General features: G+C 41.5%; 1 protein-coding gene across 8 annotated transcripts in view; it reads right to left on the reverse strand.

Moving 5' to 3' along the window:
- Positions 1–22,299, reverse strand: part of cep170ba (centrosomal protein 170Ba) — an 85,771-nt gene that overhangs the window by 50,483 nt on the left and 12,989 nt on the right. For all 8 annotated transcript variants that reach the window (XM_078233984.1, XM_078233985.1, XM_078233982.1 and 5 more), the window contains 5 exons: positions 20,776–20,865; positions 19,878–19,958; positions 17,296–17,352; positions 17,062–17,212; positions 3,341–3,457 (listed from right to left, as the gene is read on the reverse strand). In XM_078233984.1, the coding sequence (XP_078090110.1) occupies positions 3,341–3,457; positions 17,062–17,212; positions 17,296–17,352; positions 19,878–19,958; positions 20,776–20,865 (496 nt within the window). The remainder of the gene's footprint in view (positions 1–3,340; positions 3,458–17,061; positions 17,213–17,295; positions 17,353–19,877; positions 19,959–20,775; positions 20,866–22,299) is intronic.

Below are 22,299 nucleotides of genomic sequence, written 5' to 3' on the forward strand. Positions count from 1 at the left end.
ATACGCTGCAGGAAAAGATGCCCCGAGGCACGGTACATTGGGGAGACCATGCAGACACTACGACAACGGATGAATGAACACCACTCGACAATCACCAGGCAAGAGTGTTCTCTTCCTGTTGGGGAACACTTCAGCAGTCACGGGCATTCGGCTCTGATCTTCGGGTAAGCGCTCTCCAAGGCGGCCTTCACGACACACGACAGCGCAGAGTTGCTGAGCAGAGACTGATAGCCAAGTTCCGCACACGAGGACGGCCTCAACCGTTACACTACCTGTAACCCCCACGACTTGCCTAGGCTTGCAAAATCTCACTAACTGTCCTGGCTGGAGACAATACACATCTCTTTAACCTGTGCTTAACCCTCTCTCGACTCACATTGTCTGTACCTTTAAGACTTGATTACCTGTAAAGACTTGCATTCCAACCATTATTTTGTAAATTGAATGTGTGTCTTTATATGCCCTGTTTGTGAACAGAACTCCCACTCACCTGATGAAGGGGCAGCGCTCCGAAAGCTAGTGGCTTGTGCTACCAAATAAACCTGTTGGACTTTAACCTGGTGTTGTGAGACTTCTTACTGTGCTTACCCCAGTCCAACGCCGGCATCTCCACATAAAAGTCATAATAACAGCCGTTAAAGGAATGCTCATGCGTTGCATTAAATTTATGCAATAATGTTTGGTAAATGTTGTGAGAATCACCTTTAGCCTTGGAAGCCACATAGAATCTAAACGTCCAAATAGTTTGCATTTGTATGAGCTTGGATCAGAATATATGGGTTCAAGCTTCACTCAAGGAAACTGAACACGTAATCTAGGCTACTGCTCAACTATAGTACTAATTGCAGCATCACCAGAGCGCTGCGTTCTGGAAGAGAATTCTTCTTGTGGTGGATGTAAAAGATTCAATGGTACTCGTGAAAGCAAAGTAGCATGTTGCCTAGGCACCCTGCCAAACAACAACTATCAAACACTATCAAAGAGACATTATCTGCTCATTCATTTGCTTTTTTTTATGCAATGTTGATGTGCATAAATTGACTGCTGTGTTTGCCAAGGTGACAGTGACTCTACTGCACAAGCATTCTATTGACTACTCAGTACATGTACACATACACAATAGTTGTCCCTGACGGTTATGTTAAAGAGATGATTTTTTCAGGTGGAGAGATTAAAAAATAATTTCTAAAAATTGTTTAGAAATTTGTTTTTAAATTATGTTATACAATCCAGACCGTACAATTATTCTCCAGTTGAAATATTTACTGGATTTGAACATAACACATGTTTAGATTCATATTTATACAGATACAGAGAATGATGGAAGATCTGTTTAATATACACAAGTTTACCTATTAACTGAAAAGGACATGCAAGGGCAGTCTTGAAATGGATAGCTCAAGCAGGTGACATTACAATACTTAAGAAAGATTAGTTTCTCTAAAGGTTCCACATTGTATTTTAACTGGAGGCGGGTTGGTTGGTGGTGGTGGTGCTTTTTTGGGGGGCGGGGGGGGGAGCGGTGTGTAAGCGAGAGAAAGGGGCTTCTTTTAAAGATGAAATGCTGCAAGATACAAGGGGAACCTATTTATTCCTATGGGATGTCTAAGGAACGTACACGTAAATACACAAATCTTAAGTTCCTGCAGAGAAAGATCAGAATTGCTCAAACACTATTCCTAATAATTTTCTGCTGGTGGTTCCCAGTTGCAGTTTGTATCTGATTGTGGTTTTGTTTCAAGTGGAGTTTATATATAGTGTTGGCAGCTACTAGTTTCAATATAATGCCTATCTGCAGCAGCATCAGATAGAAACAGAGATAGAACCAGCGAGTTAGAATATCACAAAGGAGGGAGAGCTCCTCTGAGCCGGGATGGGAGATGAAGATCTTTCACAGGTACCTTTCTGAACTAGAAAGAAGGAGTTGCAGCTGGGGGCCCTGGTCAAACAGTGTCTCTGAATTGAGAGATTAGGGTGGGGAGGGAAGAAGAGTAGAGAGTAACTGTGGGAGGAAGGAAGAATAGCGCTGTGAAATTGGATGGGAGGAGCATGTAGGTGACAGACAGTTTTTGGGGAAGTGACTGACTGTTGGTTGATCTGTTGAATATGCTTAAGCTCAAATGTATTGCTGTCTTATAATTTCTTTAATATTAAAAATGAAACAAACATTTTTTTAAATATTCCTACACGTAGACCAGAATTGTGTTGAGTATGCGGAGCTGGGAGAATTCCTGGCACCACAAACCCGACTCCTGGAAAAGGGTCCCGCGGTTCAGATTTTCATTCTAGGGGAACCGGGTTTAATGGGAGTCATGCCCACTGCCCCCAAAAGAGTTTGTGGGCTGCCACGGAGGCTACCAGGTGAGGAGGCAAACTGGGTGAAAAGCTCCGGCACTTTGTCCCAGCTGTGAAGAAAAGAATGAAACATAAAAAGCCCCCCATCATTCACCCCTCACACTCCCAATGCCCCATCTAACCCATGCCATCTCATGCCCCCCCCAAGCAACCCCAAATGGCATACCATACCCTGCATGCCAATTTGTGTCCCTCCACCCACCCCTGCATTGCTTTTTATGGCCCCAATGCCAACTTGCTGCCGACCATGTGCCCCATCCACCACTCTGCCCCTAACACCCTCAATTCCAACTCACCATTGCCCAACATGAGCAGACAAACACTGCAGATAGCTTTGATTTGCAAACATTTAAAGGGCAGGGATTTAGATGCCTTGACAGCTTAACAGCTCCCTTTGATAGTTCCACTGAGTTTATCCACTTCTTATGCACATTTAGGTCTACTTTTAACAATCCCAACCTCACCTCCCCCAAAGATGTCCCAGGACCATTTCCAAAAAGGTACCCTACCTCGCTAAAGAACCCTGGTAAGTTCAGAGCCTCTCCCATCAGGTCTAATGGACACAAGTCAAATTCCCCATTCCCTCCTTGTCAAAATCAGACTCAAGGTAGCTGAAATTTAACTCGTACAGCTACCCCAGTGAACCACGGATGTCCAAAGTTCAACCCGCCCCTGTTCTCTACCCTGTGAAAATGGTGGGATCAGAGTTTGGGATTTCCAGATTCAGGCCTCCGTCACCACTCGGAGATGCTCTCCGCCTGCAAAAGAATTCAGGCCCTGGTACGTGCAATGAAAGTTAATTGAAAGCTTCTCCTCCTCAGACTGATAGGTGTTCTCAATCATTACACATCAGAAATGGCTACTAAAGAGATTCTCAATAATAATGACAGTTTATGGAGCTGGAATTTACAAAGTTTAGACTGGCACTTTAAAGGACCATAATCTGTGTTAACTTTATTAGCATTAATTTTAATTAGCCAAATACCATTGCTGGGATCTCCTGGTTTTTTGGGTCCATCTCTTTCTCCTTTGTTATCCATGTCATCATCGCCCCACCACGATGGTTGGCCATATAGAGGAGTGGGTCTAAATGTGGCACTGTCTAAGGCAGAAAAAGATGAACAAAAGCACATTAGCAAAAGGTTTTAGCAATCACAAACCAAGAAACCATGAGAGATTATACCAGACCAAAACCAAATAGCTTTATAGTGCAGGCCTTTAACTTTTCCAACTTACACTTGTTAAGAGTTAAAGGTTTCTCTACTCTGGAAATGAGGCGTTTCAGTTCCGATATTCTGCCTGTGCAGCCCCAATAAGTTGAAATATTACCAGAAGTTAGTATATGAACGAGCAAGCAATTACTATTTTTAAACTCAAAAACGCTGTTGTTTTTAAACTATATTTCCTTATGCCATAAATACAAAGATTTTTTAAATAAAACCACAAACAAAGCTATTAAAGTTACAAATGCTTTGAACTGACAGTAGTATCACACCCACCCAGTTACCACCTCTGGGCTAATTTAGCTTTAAGCAATGTCAGCACATTAAAATAATGAAAGAAGAGGTAACTTGCAACAGTGAGACAATCTCAGACCCAGAGTTGGGTGAATCTTGTGATCGGAATTAGATGCCCCCCTTAATTGACCTGCTGCATGTGTGGTTCATGTCTTTCCACTGGCAAGAAATTGTATCATAATGCAAGAATGTAGGCACAAAGCACCAGTTCCACATTAATTTTCAGTCACCTGCAAGTTTCCAACCTGCCCACTCCAATTTATAAGCTAAATGTACTGGCCTCATGCTATATTTGATTTAAGAAGAAGAATCAATCTGCTATTCAACATACAGGAAAGTGATTTCCATTTTATGAACTGGCCTTACAGAGGCACTGGCAGCAAAAATAGTTGCTTCATTATATAAACCAGGGGCTAGGACGTGGAGATCATTCCCAATCTTCCACGATCCTGGATAGTGTCAAGCTTCTTGAACGTTGCTGGTGCTGCACTTATCCAGGAAAAATTAATATTTTTAAAGCAGAAACAACAGGCATGAAACAAACAAGCTTACACTCTTTTCTGAATTGCAGAAAATGCCTAAAATGCATCTCAGGTCAATGTCTGACAAAGATGGCAAAGAAATCTGGGCACACACACACAGGAAACAATCCCGGCACTGAATTGTGAGGTTCGAGGCACACTTAACAATGAGTTTCATTTCCGCTGAGCCTGGTGTGATGGATGTAAGGGGTAAGGCAGTGTCAGTCAGGAAGGAGATAGGAGATAACAATGACAATTGAGTAGTGATATGTTAGTAGTATTAAAGGTCAGGACTATACAAGTGGAGTGTATTGATTAAGTACCAATCTTTTTGGCAAACCAAATAAACTAACTCAAATTAATGAGGGGATAAGTTAAAAGGGGCAGCTCCCAAAAAGGAGGGGAACTGCCCGAAACAAAAGTCAAAGTGGAAAGGAAACTTGAATCATAAAATCACAATGTAATTAAAGGGGTCAATAACGCACCCCAGTCCCTGCAGTGCCCAGCGGGCACGGAAGGCATTAACGGTACCCTTGCATACCACATGCTCCCTCTCCAGGGACACCCGACCGCAAATATAGCCGCGGTAGAGGGGCAGAGTGTTGGTCGGACAACCCCTTCGGTCGCCCGCTGCCTGGACTTGTAGATGGCAAGCTTTGCCAAGCCCAGGAGCAGGTTCACAAGGAAGTCCTTCTCCTTCCCTGCCCCCCTCCGTATCGGGTGTCCATAGATCAGGTGCGTAGGACTGAAGTGCAAACAAAACACGAGCAAAAGGTTTTTGAGGAAACTGAAAAGGGATTGCAGCCGATAACATTCAACAGAGACGTGGCTCACAGACTCCACAAGGTTGCAAAAAGGGCAGGTCGCTTGGGAGTCCGTGAACCAATTTAACCTTTTATTGTACGGAACTGCTGTATGCACCACCCTCCACCCCAGGTCCCCAAGGTATGGGGGAGGATCCCTCCATAGAGGGAGCTCCGCCAACGGACGGCAACAGGGCCCACCAAGGTGTATCCAGGTGACGGGTGAGGATGCGATAGTGGAAGGTGCGTAGCAGCAGCCCGTACAGGAAACACCTCCATGCAGTAACAAAGGGCACAGAGGGCATTCCCACGAGACGGCTCAAGCTGTGGGGCATCTGACCCGGAAGGGGTGGGGTGGGGGGGGGGGGGGCCAATGTGAAATTCCATCCGAGCAGGGGTACGCTCGGACGGGATCCCACCACACAGTTGCGCCTCCGAGACCACATGTGCCCTCAGGTCCGAGCACAACCGCTCTAAGGTCTTGGATGGCATTGGCCGCGCACCACACACCCACACATATAATGAGAGACTGAAAGTACACCTTTAAGGGGCTGTTAATTGGTTAATTTGCTAATTAGTCATTTTTATTGATATACTCAAAGGAGTATAATGAGAGACTGCTCCCATGGCTGGTGGATGCCACAAAGGCTGGAGTGCAACAGCTATCCCAGGAACATGATTTTAATTTGATAAGTTTCCTTTAAAACTTTGTCTTTTGCTGGAACTATTAAAACTTTCAAAAATGAGACGAATAAATCTTTATTGGGTAAAAGCATCCAGGGACATGGAGAAAACACAAGCGAAAGGAAGCTTGGGAGTTCTGCGGCGATTAACTCACTGCTTGATTCCCCAAAACCTGTCCGCCACCTATAAGGCGCAAGTCAGGAGTGTGATACAATGCTCTCCATCTTCCTGGATGAGTGCAGCTCCAACAACACAAGAAACTTGACACCATTCAGAACAACGCAGCCCACTTGACTGGCACCCCATTCACCACTTCAACATCCACTCCTTGCAGCACCAACGCAGAGTGACAGCAGTTTGTACCATCTACAAGGTGTATTGCAGCAACTCACCAAGGCTCCTTCAACAGCACTTTTCAAACCTGCAACTTCTATCACCTAGAGGAGCAAATGTATGGGAACCTGCAAGTCCCCTACAAGTCGCCCACCATCCTGACTTGCAACTATATTGCCATTCCTTGACTGTTGCTAGGTCAAAATCCTGGCGCCCCTCCCAAACAGCACTGTGGATGTACCTACACCACACGGACTGCAACAGTTCAAGAAGGTAGCTTACTACCACCTTTAAGGTGGGATTAGGGATGGGCAATAAAAATGGTAGGCTAGCCAGCAAGGCCCACGTCCCATGAAAGAATAAGAAAACAGCTTTGATCTAACTGAACGGTAGAACAGGATTGAAGGACAGAATGATCCATTCATCTTTCTATTTACGCATCAAGGTTTAACTTCATTGTTTCTGCTGCTCTCGCCACTAACTCATCCCGAAACTTATTACCTCTCGCTCTCAAATCCTCATTGAATTTTAAATCTCGCCATAAGTGCATACACTCCCTTCCCTGCAAATAACTCCAACTCTTTCCCAGCTCTCATCCCTCATTCATTTGAACGTGGACTTAATGACACTCACCACGTCCACCATCATGGCTTTACACTCAAATTTTCTTCATCAACCCCTTTATACTTGGGTTCCAGTAGCAATTTAGTTATTGATTAATTCAAAAGATGCAGTTCAAAAGATGCAATTTAAAACCTTGTCAAGTGCAGGATTCAGTGTATGACTCTCTTATGAATGCAAAGTACAAGGCAAGTTTTAGAACAAAGATTTAATTTTCTAAACTCGTTCAAGAAATATTTGCCCGCCATTTAATTTCTTCACATTCTTGTTATTCAAAACTGAGTAAAAATTACTACACTTGAAAACAAAATACAAAGCTCATCTTTCATTAGTCCTCAATTTTTTATATTAGCTGATTTTTTTAAAAAATGGATCAATGACTTTAATGATAAATGTTGTAAAATGTAAGATACAAGATCTATATAACGTTTGGGTCATATATTTGATGACATTTACATATCTAAGCCTGGCTTTTATGAAGATTCCCAATAGTTTGTTCCTGAAAGACTAGAGCAAGATAAAATGCTTTCTGACCCAACTGAGCTTTTGTTTTCTATTCTGCAAAACAGAAAGGTATTATCAAATGTGATAACAGATCTTTGTTTATCCTCTTCCTCAAAGTCCCAAGTGGAGGGTAGCTATTTGCATGCTGACAATTGGACAACAGGACACCTTTTATAGCAACATTACTTTCATAAAAAGCACTTCATAATTCATCACACATGGAAACAACATTTTGCATCAGCATTATTAAATCAAACTGAATCAAAACTTTCAAATATTGATGTCATAACTCAAGAAAAATCTTCCGAGTTGAATAAACTCAGAGTAAATGCATCACCACCTTACTGTGGATTTTCTCAATGTGCAGCAAGTCAGGCTCAATCTCAGAGGAAAGTGTGTTAATATCTCAAGTATGGTCCTTTTTTAGTTCCGATAGGCCATGGCAGAAAAATTAACATTCTTCCCTTGAGTGTTTACAAAATTAACTCCAACATATTCTGTATTCTAAAATCATTTTGTTTATTTCTGCTAACACTGAAATTATCAATAACTATATATTTTTAAAAGATTGGATCTATTTACTTTTCTATACCATAAATGGGTTAAATTATATGAAGCAAGGCATATTGAAAATTAGAAGAACAAAGAGGAAGAGAGTACAAGAGCTGGGAAATCATGTTGCAGCTATGTAAAACCTTGGTTAGACTGCATTTGGAGTACTGCGTGCAGCTCTGGTCAGCACACTACCAGAAGGACGTGGAAGCTTTGGATAAAGTGTAAAGAAGGTTCACCGGGATGTTGCCTGGTCTCGAGGGTGTTCATAGAAGACTCATAGAAACCCTACAGTGCAGAAGGAGGCCATTCGGCCCATTGAGTCTGCACCGACCACAATCCCACCCAGGCCCGACCCCCACATATTTACCCACTAATCCCTCTAACCTATGCATCTCAGGACACTAAGGGGCAATTTTTAACCTGGCCAATCAACCTAACCCGCACATCTTTGGACTGTGGGAGGAAACCGGAGCACCCGGGGGAAACCCACGCAGACACGAGGAGAATGTGCAAACTCCACACAGACAGTGGCCCGAGCCGGGAATCGAACCCAGGACCCTGGAGCTGGGAAGCAGCAGTGTTAACCACTGTGCTACCGTGCCACCCCATGTTGGCTATGGGGAGAGGTTGGATGAACTAGGAATATTTTCACTGGAAAGGTGGAGGCTGAGGGGAGACCTGATAGAGGTCTACAAAATTACGAGAGGCACAGACAGGGTGAATAGTCAGAGGCTTTTTCCAAGGGTGGAATTGTCAATTACGAGGGGCCACGGGTTCAAAGTGAAAGGGGGAAAGTTTAAGGGAGATGTGCGGGGTAAGCTTTTCATGCAGAGAGTGGTGGGTGCCTGGAATGGGCTGTCAGAGGAGATGGTGGAAGCAGACACATTAGCAACAATTAAGAGGCATCTGGATGGGTACATGAATAGGGAGGGAATAGAGGGATATGGACCGAGTAAGGGCAGAAGGTTTTTCTTTTAGTTTAGTTAGGGCATTATGATTGGCACAAGCTTCGAGGGCTTAAGGGCCTGTTCCTGTGCTGTACTTTTCTTTGTTTAGAACAAAAAGAGCAAGAATTAGGTGGAAAAATGCAAAGACGGAGGGTGGTCAGCCTATGGAATTCGTTATCACAGAAAGTGGTTGAGGCCAAAACATTGAACGTTTTCAAGAAGCAGTTAGATATAGCACTTGAGGGAAAAGGGATCAAAGGATATGGGGAGGAAGGCAGGATCAGGATATTGAGTTGGATGATCAGCCATGATCATAATGACTGGTAGAGCAGGCTCAAAGGGCCGAATGGCCTCCTGCCCCTATTTTCTATGTTACAAAGAAGGTTAACGAAGTTCAGGAGCAAGCTGCCTCAAAGTTGTTACAACAGAGACTTGGTTTAAACATGGGCAGGATTGGGAACTAAAACCATTCCTTTTTACAATAAAGTATTCAGGAGAGATAGGGAAGAAGAGAGGATGAAAAAAGATGATGGGACATGGGGGTTGCAACATTAATTAATCAAGGATATTATTACAGTTTTGCTGAGGGAAGATAAATAAATGGTTTAAAGATTTAATCCATGTGGTTGTCACTGAGGAACAGAAAGGTTTGATAAGTTAGTTTGATAAGTATTTAGTTTAGCCCCCCGCAAACAGTAAAATGAAGATAGAGCAACAAATCTAATCAGCAGATTTCAGAGAAATATAAAAATAATAGAGCAGTGTAAGTAGAAGACTTCAATTACCCGATACACACTGGGGAAGAAAAGAGTAAAGGGCAAGGCGGGTAAAGAATTCCTAAAATATTCCATGGAGAACTTTCTTAAATGGTATGTTTTGATGCCAACAAGAAAAAATACATTGCTAGATCTAGCTCTGGGGAATTAAGTCAGGCAAATGTAGTTAGATTGCAGTAGCAGAAGGCCTGGGTAATGGTAATCATAATATCTTTATTTTTAAAGTAATCATTGAAAGGGGCAAAGAAAAATAAAAAGGTGAAATACTCAACTTGAAAGCAGCCAATTTCTGTCAATCGAGAAGAGAATTAGTACAGGTAGACTGGAAATAAAGACTGGCCCGTACACAATAGTAACTGAGCAATGCCAAGCCTCGATGTGGAAATAGTTTTGCTACAAATATTCCTACAAGGAGGAAAGATGGGAAATTCAAAGCTAGAGCATCCTGGATGACATAAACTAAAGTAGAAAGAGTCATGGCAAATGTCAGGTGATGACTGCAGTGGAAATCCAGGCAGAATCCAGACAGTGCAGGGGAAATTTTAAACAAGAGATACAAGGTGCAAACAGCAAGCATGAGAAAAGATTAGCGGGTAGCATGAAAGGGAACCCAAAAATTCTGTATAAACTAAAAATGTAAAAGGATAGTCAAAGGAATGGTTAGGGACAAAAAAAGTGAGGCCTTCTTGCAGAGGCAAAGAGATTGACTAAAGCAATGAATGAGTGCTGTGCATCTACTTTCTACTATGAGTGGGGGTGGGTGGCAAGGGGAGACAGAAACTGAGGACTGCTGAAGAGCCATCCTCTCGAAGCTTTTTGCCTTTAGCTCATCAGGACAGCCATGCAAGATAAACTAATGCCAAAGGGAAATAATTTAAACTGCAGGAGAAAGGAGCGCTGATTGATTGGCAAAGTGAGCTCTGGTAGAGGTTTTGCCACAGAGAATGCAGCAGAGAACAGTTAATCTCCAAACTATTGGTTCAAATTCAAATCAGGCAGGTTTACTCAGATTGGTCAAGGCATGGGGAATGATCCGTGGAATGGCTGTTCCCCAAGCTTTGTTTAGTTGGAAATGGTGTAATGTGTAGACATGCTCCTTCTGTCTGCAAAGCACAAGGCCCTGTGAATATATGTGGCTTCTAACATGCACAAGTGAGCAATAGTGTGAGCCTAATTGATAATCTTATTTGTTTTTTAGTGTAATTTTTAGCACAATTGGGATTGTTAGACAAGTGTTTCCCAATTGTGGAATGACATCTAATGTTGGTCACTTCAGCCGGAACTTTACCGCCTTGCCCGCCCCGCTCACAGAGCAGAGTCCTCCATTGGCCTCGGGCAGGATTTTACGAGCCTCACCTGAGCAAGGTCGTAAAATCCTGCCCTACGTTTTGAGTTTTGCAAGCAGGCTCATTCGGTATAGTCAGTACTTTGCCTGTTGCAAACAGCGGACATCTTGGATATGGGTGTGGTTCCAGAATACTAAACATTTACAAATCTTGCACTCCATTCTAAAAAAGATGAATAAACTTGAACTACAAGTTAATGATAGGAAAACTACTTGAGGCCACTGTCAAGAGCAAAACTAATTCTCTTTTGGGGAAGCATGGCTTAGTCAGAGATAAACACAGTAAGAGTTTTAACAACACCAGGTTAAAGTCTGTGTTTACCCAAGTCCAACGCCGGCAACTCCACATCATGACTACCTTAGTCAGGGATAGTCAGCACAGATTTCCTGAAGGCAAACTAATCTAATTCAGTCTTTTGATGGAGAGGGTTAATGAAAGTATTGCAATGGTTGTTTTATTTATATCTATGTATGGCCTCTGCAGTCCAAAGATTTGCAGGTTAGGTGGATTGGCCATGGTACATTGGCCATTGGTGTCAGAAGGATTAGCAGGGTAAATAGATGGGGATGGGGTCTGGATGGAATTGTTGTCGATGCAGGCTTGATGGGCCAAATGGCCTCCTTCTACACTGTAGGGATTCTATGTGGACAAAACTGACTCTTAACAGACTCACTTGGAAAAAAGCGAAATACAGGGTATTAAAAGGGACAATGGTGACTTAGGTACAAAATTGGCAAGGGGATAGGACGTAGAGAGTAGTGGTGAATAGTTGCTTTTCTGACGAGAGAAATCAGCAGTGGATTCCCCCAAGGGTTAATGTCAGGACATTGTTTATTATTGCTGCATAAGGCCCTACGTATTGGCTAAAGGATTTTGGTACAACAAGAATTTGCAAATGATATAAATAAGCCATGCAGTAAATAGTGGGGCATGAGTGTAGCAGAATTCAGGAGAAAAATGGACAGGCTTGTAAAAGGGGAAAGCTGGTTTACTAAATGCTCTTCCAAGGAGCCGGCATAGGCTGAATAGCCTCTTTCTCCACTGTAAGATTCTATGATTATAGCCATCTATCGTCCTGGCCACTGCCTGAGACTGAACTAACAAAATGATTATTCAGAGCTAGAGCCATTTAAATCATTATACCAGTACAATACCACCAATTGTCGAAGTCAGCCTGAATAACAGTAGTTTGGATTTAATTTATGAGTTAAACAAGACAAACTAGTTGGTTGAGATCCTTCTCACAATTGTACTTTGCAGTCTTTTCAGTGTATCCCTTGTAGTTGTACCCTAATCCTCAATCACTGTGGTTGCATTCAGATTTCTGTTGACATTCTTATCTATGGGGGTTCATGTTTTGTCTCTATATTCCTTGCAGCTTTTTCAAAATCTTAACTTAAATCATAATGACCAAGTTTATATTTCATATGGTCTTTGAAATGCAATCTGCAAAGCCAATCCAAAGCAATTACTTGCACAATAAACTCTGATCATATAAGCACAAACATAAAAGGCCACTTCAAAAACCACCTGTAGGGTGTGTTGGAAGGGACACTATCCATATTAAGTAATTAAAAAGCAAAGGTAATAATGGATATCTGAAACAATTTTTTTAAAAGCTGAAGATTAATTGCACCCAAAATTGCAACTACTCCATTTTGACAGGTGCAGGGCATTTCCAATAATTTTTGTTTACCCAAAGATTGTTCCAAATGTGTTTTAGGAAGAATCTTTAGCCCCCAATGGGGGCGAGCATGGAGCTGGGAAAACATAAAAACTTGTGTAACTGGCCGGTATGCTGATTCTATCCTCCCCCGGATAATTTTCCCCAGAGACAGGATTGGAGATGTCAGGGTTACCTGCCCACAAATGATCGATAACCAATGAAGGCCAATCAATGCCAGTTCTGAGAGGCTAACTGTAATTTTCTAGTTGACCTTCAGGCCCTCAGAGGCATTGGAGTGCAGGCCAGGCAGACTTCTGGCAGTGAACCACTGCTCCAGGTAGGCTTCGAGGCCCTCCCCATCTGCCTGGTTTCAGCTAAAGCTACATGTTGCACTGTGGAAGGGCTTCCTTTCCACAACTGTGGCCCGACTGCTGAGGGGAATTTTAAAAAACATTTTAAATGGGTTCCTCTAGCTTGAGATGATTTCTCTCTCTTATCTGAAAAGGTAGCCTACTGCATCTTCAGTGGAGGGCCTCCTATTGGGCTGCTAGCTTTGAGAACCTTCCTGCCACCCTTAATTGGATGCAAAGCTCGCCTGCTAGCTACTAATTGGCTAATTCGGAGAAAATCACTGCTGGGTGACCAGTTCCCCGACAGTGCAGACTTCTGTCTCCCTTTTCACCCTCATGTTGGATCCCCGAAGCTGGTGGGGAAATCCTGTCCTTTGATGCTGATTAATTACATGTTGTTTAGTGTTTTCAGCGTTTGGGCCATTATATTTCCCTCGCAAGCTATGCTTATTAGCAGTCAAAAGCTTGACTTATTCCTTCCTAATATGCGTCAGGCAAGATAGAGAAACAAAGATGATAACCCAACATGAAATGACAGAAGCCATTCTAATTGAATCTGATGTTCAAACTACAAACACCATGGAAAGGTCTACAGGCTACAGTTAAAACCATTCTCTTGCCATCCTGAATGCAATTGGAGTTGCATTTATACTCTCCACAACACATGAATGAGTACAGGAAATTTCAATGTAATAAAAGAGGTTTGACTTCATTAGCACCTTTCACAACTTGCAGACAACCTAAAATGTTATGCAGCAATCAAGTATTTTTGAAGAGTTGTTACTGTTGTAATGTAGGTTAACATGGCAACCAACTTGCCTATAGTAAACTGCAACAAATAGCAATGTGATATTAACCCCACAGTACGTTTGGTGATGCTGCTTGACGGATAGACATTGACCAGGACACCAGGGATAACTCCCCTGGCTTTTCTTTGAAATAGTGCCATGGGATCTTTAATGGCCACCTGAAAAGGTAGACAGAGACTTGGTTTAACATCACATCTGAAAGACTGCACCACTGACAGTACAACACTCCTTCAGCACTGCACTGGAGCGTCAGCCTAGTTTTTGTGCTCAAATCCTGGAGTGGAACTTGAACCCACAACTTCTGAGGCAAGATTGCTGCCAACTGAGCAATTGCTGACAGACAATTGGAAGTTGGCACTGTTTAGATCTAATTCTAGCTTGCACCGACCTTCTCTAGATAGAATACTGGATACTAAGAATTCTAATTCTGATGAGAGACTGTCAGCCTGAAATGTCAGCTCTGCTTCCTCTCTCCACAGATGCTGTCTGACCTCCCTGAGTACTTCCAGCATATTCCGTTATTTCCATTGACAAGCACTTTTTTCATGTTTTTCCTAATCCAAGGCAAAAACATGCCGCTTTTAAATTTAGAACGATTAAAACATTAAATCGCTCTTCATGAAGCTTAGAGTTTCAACTAAACTAGGCTAATACACTTTAACACCTTGTATTGAAAATGGCTGTCAATAAATGGGCTCTGAATTTGTGTTCTTTACTCTACAGGATCCATTCAAGGGCAACAGATTTACAAGGACTGCACCAAACTATCTGCAGAAATGATAATTCTGCAAGGCCAAATTTGCTACATTTTTTTCTAAGATGACATTGAATCTGACAAAACCTGAAACGTTAACTCAACCTCTCTACACAGGTGCTGCCAGCCCCGAGTATTTTCCAGCATTTTTCGTGCTGATTCCAGGTTTCCAATATCTGCAATGATTTGCTCGTGTGACATGTTATGGGGAAAAAAACGAAGACAACTTTACTCCGATATTTAGCCCTAAATATTTTAGACTTATGGAACTTTTTTGTACTTGGAGAGACACAAGGCAGCTAAATAAATAGAAAGCATAATTGCTTTTAAATATTCTAAAACCAAACAGGATGAATACTCCAAGAGTTAAAAGTAGTAAAATTAGAACAAGGTCAAAAATTCTTTTGTTCATTTTACTGTCAGAGTTAAACAGAAATCTTTTGTATGAGGGAAAGCTAAACTATTAGTTTTGTCAGAACGCCTAGATCAGCAACTCCAAATCACACTCCTACGTGTAAAATTAAAACCAGCAGTCAGAACAGAGATGCTTTTATATTGTAATCTTATAAGGTGCACTACAGTATTACAGCAGCAAGGACATTATAAACCCCAGGATAACTAAGCTGTCTGACCTGCTTTTCTAACTATTTACTCATACACATTTTTTTCAAGTGCACCCTTTGCAATGCTGACAGTGAACAGACAAATGTGGACATTCCTTTCAACAGAAGATCAAATGCCAATGACCACTTTTAGTATGAAAGTTATCCAAATCAAATGTTAAATAGTGACAGATGTCCGGATACAATATCAATTTTGAAAAGGGCAAGGAGGTTTTCCATTATTTTAATTCAGTGTAAATATGACTTGTAAATTTAACACTAACTTGTAGATTTTAACAAACATTTTTTACTCTTTAGCTATGATATGCAAGCAATCAATAAACTCATCAGGGTGAAAATGTGGTATTCAACCAAATTTATCATTCAAAATAATGGTGAATGGATGTCTTTCAGCAACAAAACACAATAAATTTATCAGTATATACTCAAGTGTTTGCTTTTTACAACGAAGTGAGTCTTTCTAAACGGAAAGCCAAGACTGAGCAGCAATTTCTGAATCTCTGCTAAACCACAAAATGGGAAAACATCCAGAGAAGCAAAGAAAATAAAAGGAAGTGGCTGGCTACCTCATGGTCATGTTTTTGTTTATAATGTGGAATGGATTCAGCTACGATGGAATTACTCTAGCAGCAGAACAATCGTGGGGCCATGCCCATCATTCTGGCTATTGTTTCCTGACACTGGGGAAGGCCAATGTTAAAACTGGATTGCTGGCACGTGCAAATGAGCTGAGAGCTCAGTCTGTCTGTGGTCAGAATAAAATGTTCTCTTCATCTAAATACAGCTGCAGCACAAATGGGCTATCATACACTGCATAGAGACACATAATGCAGTGCTTAGTCGGTTAACAGAACTTTTGCTGGCACTCTGTTTATGTTACAAAAATTGTTCCCAATAGAAGCGGTTTGTATTATGTGTTGGCTTCCAGAGTGTCATATTTTCCCTGGTTGTATTGCATCAGCATTAGTATAACAATTCATGTGCAAGGTCTGTAAAAGCAGAAGATTTGCACAGGACAGCTGCAGCAAAATTACGATTACAACTTTAAAACAAGTGCACAAGCACAAAGATTCTTTCTTCATGACTGAAGAGTTTTGCTTCCATTTAATGTAAAGTGCATGGCAACAGAATGAAAAGAGGGTGGGGACAAACTCAGTCCAACAGTATTTATTGCCAAGATGGTTCGGGGAAATTAGCCAGGCTGCATCTAACTGACGAATGTGTTCAGCCGCTGTGTTGGGAAGAAAGGATGACGGGACCAAAAGGGGATCCAAAGTGGGAGAGGTTCCCAATTTACTGAGTTCCAGATAAAGATGGGCCTGTCTTTCGCTGACCCAAAACTTTAAACTCGAGATTTAGACACAGGAAAGATTTGATGCTGCATGAAGGAGAGGGTCTGTGATTTGCCCATCAGGGAAACCCTAATGAGACTTTGAGAGTTAAGAGTGTATTACATACTGGCAGCTGGCACTCCCTTGTGTTCAGGGTGTATGGAGGTTTAAATTGGCAGCATTCCTAAAGCCATTAAGAGTTTTATATAAAGATTTAATCTACACTGCCACCCAGTGAATGGGCAACGCAGCCGCACGCTGACACATCTGTCAACTTTGAAGATTAAACTACAGCTCCAGCACTGGTTTTGTAACTACTGACAGGTCCGTTATAAATAATAATCACAATTCCATCTACAGACATAACAGGCACTGCAGGCAAATTTTGACACAAAATGAGATTTCCCATTACAAAAGCTGATATTCTCAGTGTACTTTAAGACGGATTGTTGTAGGCACTCAATATTTTTAATGCAACAGATTTAATATTCCTGCACCAATGACCATTAAATAAAGGAATGGTGACACAAACCAAACACAACATACTAACAAAGCATAATGAATACCTGTAGCTCCTTTCTTTTCAACCTTTTCAAGATTTGCTCTGGGTGACTCCAATTTTGTACTCGACTGATCGAGTGCCATATCAGACTGTTCTATCTTCTTATCTTCTGCTGCTTTCACATGTATTTGAAACTGACTAGTGTATTTCTCATGCTGACAAGACAAAACAGAAACACAAGGTGAAGTAGCATTTTTCCCAATTTTCTTTAAGTCGATGATAGCCAAGTTCCACTTACCTTTAGGGCCTCTTCAGGAACTGTGTGCGTACTTTTTTCCAATATATACATGTTGGAATTTGAAGATTTTGTTAAGAAAGCAAAATAATGAGAACTTTAAGAACAGGCTTAATTAAAAACCACACTGATTGAAACCTGGCACCTAGTAGCCAATAATTAATTATACACACTCTCCAAATCTGGGATCCCTTCTGGGTGAATTAAATATTGATTGCATTAAAAAATATATCCCTAATATGGGCGGGCGGCACGGTAGCACAGTGGTTAGCACTGCTGCTTCACAGCTCCAGGGTCCCGGGTTCGATTCCCAGCTCGGGTCACTGTCTGTGTGGAGTTTGCACATTCTCCTCGTGTCTGCGTGGGTTTCCTCCGGGTGCTCCGGTTTCCTCCCACAGTCCAAAGATGTGCGGGTTAGGTTGATTGACCAGGTTAAAAAAATTGCCCCTTAGAGTCCTGGGATGTGTAGGTTAGAGGGATTAGCGGGTAAAATATGTGGGGGTAGGGCCTGGGTGGGATTGTGGTCGGTGCAGACTCGATGGGCCGAATGGCCTCCTTCTGCACTGTAGGGTTTCTATGATTTCTATGGATAAGGCCATTTTCCCAACCAAGCATATGCTATTTTAAGGCGGCCTGCAGCCCCCCCACTCTCTGCCAGCTCCCTCAGAAAGAGAAAAGAGAGAGATAATGAGGCAGAAATCCTTGCAATGGAGCAGTTTGGCACTGAATAACATTAATAAAACAGTTACACTCACCATTCACATCGCACTACACTTGTGACACACATCGATATGACATTGGCATTGGGACCACGCAAACATCAAATAAACAATGGTTTATCTCTTTGTCTAAGAAAAGAAACAGTGAAAGACAGAAAAGGAAAGAGACTAAAAAAATACAGAGAAATATGGAGAGAAAAGGAGAATAGGCTGAGAGAGAAAGGAGAGAAAAATGCCATGGGATATCTCGCGCACCTACACCGTTAGTTCCTTTGACGTCTCCTTTAAACTTGAAGCATTAAAAGTTTCCTGAGATCCAAAAATATGACATTCCAACAGAATGTGTTATTACATAAAATTAATTTTTAAGAAACTCAATTCAAAATGATGGTACCTCACACACAAACGCTTTTGTTGGGAGTTGTTAAAAACAAATTCCGGTATTTCATATTACCCCGAACCATTTCGCATTCCTTCATGAGACACGGGAAGATATTAACAATAAAAATTTACAAACAAAAGCAAGCGTGGAAATCAGTTTTGATATAGACCCAAAAAAATACACTATTTATTTTACTTGAATGCAATTTAATGTGAAGTTTGCACCCTGGAATACCATATTACAGAGGTATGAATCACACCAGCCTACTGTTGAAAAGGTATTAATTCAAATATGTCAAATCAAATGGGTTTTTGTTATTTTCCTGTGAACAAAGACTATCCAACAGCGCCAGAGCTCAGTCACACAAAAGCCATTTCCATTATTGCTTCCTGAAGCCACATAAATCATTCATTTAGATCAAAAACCTCTGCCTCACAGACAGATTTCAATAAGATGAATGGCAGTTCTCAGCACTACCCGGCTGCCCCGCAAACCCCTAATCTCCTAAATTGTCACCAACATTTGCAATCGGGGTAAATGAAACCTTCCGCATGGTGAGTAATTTTCCTGGATCAACTTTGTTATTTCGCATCAAAATCATGAAGACTTCAATTAGCTCACCTCAAAGTCTTTAAAAAGACACAAACATCCCAAGCTTCCCTCATAAACACAGGGCTTTGATATTTAAATATCCGTCAAGCGGCGTTCCACAGAGTCTGACCAATCTCTTGCACAAGACCTATATCATTTCTATTGATTTGCATCCTACCCCTCTCATTATGCAACTTATTTGCATTTTATGTCGCAGCCAAGCGCTAGATTGACAATTTCCTGGATATTTGCCCTCGAGGCTGTTTTTAAAAGTTGGTGAATTCATTTGTGATCAAAAGCTGAGAAGAAGAGAGCACATTTCAGCTTTAGTTCCCACATTCTGTAAATATGAGGGTAGAATTTCCATGGAGGTTCTCCTGATCTCATGTCAGAAACAGCCTTTGTTCTGTAGCTGACATTGCAAAAACAAACCAACAGAAACAACTTGAAGTGAAATACATTAACAGTAGTGATCGATCATAAATAAGTCCATTGGCAAAATACTCAATTATAAAATGTCCCTGTCAGAAATGTAATTACACAGCAGTTACAGAATGTCAAATTACTGATATGTCTAACCTGATAGTGACTTTATGAAAAAGGAAACAATAAGCGCAGTAGACAAACAAGTAAAACATATTCAGATCTGCAGTTGAATACAAGAATATCCTATAAGGATCCTAACACATTGTAAAGATCAATCTGCTCTATGTTACAACCTAAAGAATAATGCCTAATGCAAAATAGTGAATTTTTTCTCCATTAAATGGTATTTTACATTGTTTCACTTCCAGTTTGGGAAAGGATTAGTTTATAAAATCTTAAAAGGGCACAAACTAATTATAAACACAGCGAAGGCTTCAAATAGATCAATGAGATTAAAATGAAAGGATATCATATCCAAAGCGAACAGTGTCATTTACTTTTAGTGTTATGTACATCTGGTCAGGAATCCTTACATCATTCACAAATGTCTGCAGGAAGAGAAATGCAGATATAAAACTTAAAACACGTTGAAAGTTTTTAAATTCAAAAGAAAAGTCGTCACCTCCAACTTGTTCAGTTAATCAAAATAAGCAATGATCACAGAATCATACAGTGCAAAAGAGGCCCTTTGGTCCATTGAGTCTGCACTGACATGAGAACACAACCTCACCTACCTACCCAATCCGATTTACCAGCACTTGGCCCATAGCCCTGAATGTTATGACGTGCCAAGTGCTCATCCAGGTTCTTTTTAAAGGAGGTGAAGGCACACACATCCCCACCAGCCTCCCGGGCGGCGCATTTCAAACCAATACCACATTCTGGGTAAAAAAGGCTTTCCCTCACATCCCCCTAAACCTCCTGCCCCGCACTTTGAACTTGCGTCCCCTTGTGACCTATCCTTCAACGAAGGGGAACAGCAGCCCCCTACCCATCCTGTCCATGCCCCTCAATCCTTTACACTATGATTAGGTTGCCCCTCAGACTTCACTGTTCCAACAAAAGTAACCCAAGCCCATCCAACCTCCCTTCATGTTCCATCCCAGGCAGCATGCTGGTGAATCTCCTCTGCACTCCCTCCAGTGCAATCATATCCTTCTAATGACATAAAGCACAAATGATTAATTTTTTTTTTGAAAAACAAACCTTTTACAAATTAAAATTAGTTGAATTTTACCATAGTTACTGAATTAACAAAAACAAAAACCAATCTAGCCAAATGAATTTTTTTTCGAATCCAGTGAACTGTAATAACATGAAAATGTGTAGAGTGTAAAACAGTAGCTTTATTGTTTCTCCACATACCCCATTTAGACTTCCAAGGTCCTTTACCCGGTGTTCATCTGTAGCTGTATCATAGTTGATTATTGCGTGCTGCTTGTCTACGCTGCGAGACTAGGAGAACACATATAATGAATTCTAAACTGTTCAGAAGGAGACAACTGCCTTTAACACAGTGCTAATTGGTTCCAATCGCACATAGCTACGCTCAATGGATTATAAGTGACCACAATTTTTAAAATGTAGTACATGGAGTGTGCATTTTATGCACAGAGAACATACATTTGCTGTACCTTTGCCACTTAACACTATGCATCATAAATTACATTAACATTAAAATTCAATATTAAAGTGCAATGGAATCACAGATTTGCATATAAATTTAATCCGTCAATACTTGACTGTTAGATGTATTGTCTACACAATGCTGAAGGTCAACTTGTGACAATAAAAATAAAATATACAGAGGTCAGAGAGAAAGACAAGTTAACTTTTTTAAGTGGGGCTTTCATCAAAATCTGTAATGTCAACTATTAATTTTTCTTTCAGGCTAAATGGTTTGTTAGCATTTTCTATGCATATTTTATCTCTAACTGTCACACCGTTTCTTTTTACATCTGCAAATCAAATTCAGTCCCAATTTACAATTGCTGACACCCAGCCTCCAGGAGACAAAGTTATTATTTCCAGTAGGAACAGTTGTATAATGATGTTTCCAATGGGACAGTCATTTGGCATTAAGGAGGTGCAGCCCGAAATGTCAAAACCTGTGTCGGGAAGCTTTGAAAGATTAATAGACAGCAAAACCTATCCTTACTATTGATACTCCAATGCAGAACTGAAGGAATGTCACACGATCAAGAGGTGCCGACTCTTGGATGAGACATCAAACCAAGACCCCTTCTGCCCTCACAGATGGATGGAAAATATCCCACAGCACTATTTTAAAGAAGAGCAGGGGAGTTCTCCTCATGTCCTTGCCAATCTTTATCCCTCATCTAACACCAAACTGCATCCCATTATATTGCTAAATGTGGGACCTTCCTTTGAACAAATTATCTGCAGTACGTCCCATGTTCCCACAGTTGTTAGTTGTAAACGTTCTCTACAAACGCAGGTTCTTCCTTCTCCTTCCCTCCCTCCTTTCTCTTTCACCATACTCCTCTGGCACCTTCCAAACTCCTTCAAACACCTCACTCAGATTCACTCCTCTCACTCGGAGGAAGAGAAGTCAAAGGAGGGAGGGGGGGTGTGGAAGCACGAGATAGAGCATGAGGTGGGGGACAAGAGAGCAAGAGCTAGGGTGGCAGCAGGCAGAGAAGAGATAAATACAAAGGAGGAGAGAGAAGTAAAGAGTGGAGGGAGGCAGAGGGTGAAAGAGAGCGAGAGTGTGTGGAGGAGAAAGGGAGAGAGCAAGATAAGGGGAACGGACAGTTGCAGGGTGACAGAGATGAGACAGAAACAGAGATAGAAACAGCATGCGCCAAGTGAAAAAATGAGGGAAATATCTTTACCATAGCTATTTTCTAAGAATCTGGAAAGGATGTA

This window comes from Mustelus asterias, chromosome 18 (genome assembly GCF_964213995.1).
Source record: "Mustelus asterias chromosome 18, sMusAst1.hap1.1, whole genome shotgun sequence".
Taxonomy (NCBI): Eukaryota; Metazoa; Chordata; class Chondrichthyes; order Carcharhiniformes; family Triakidae; genus Mustelus; species Mustelus asterias.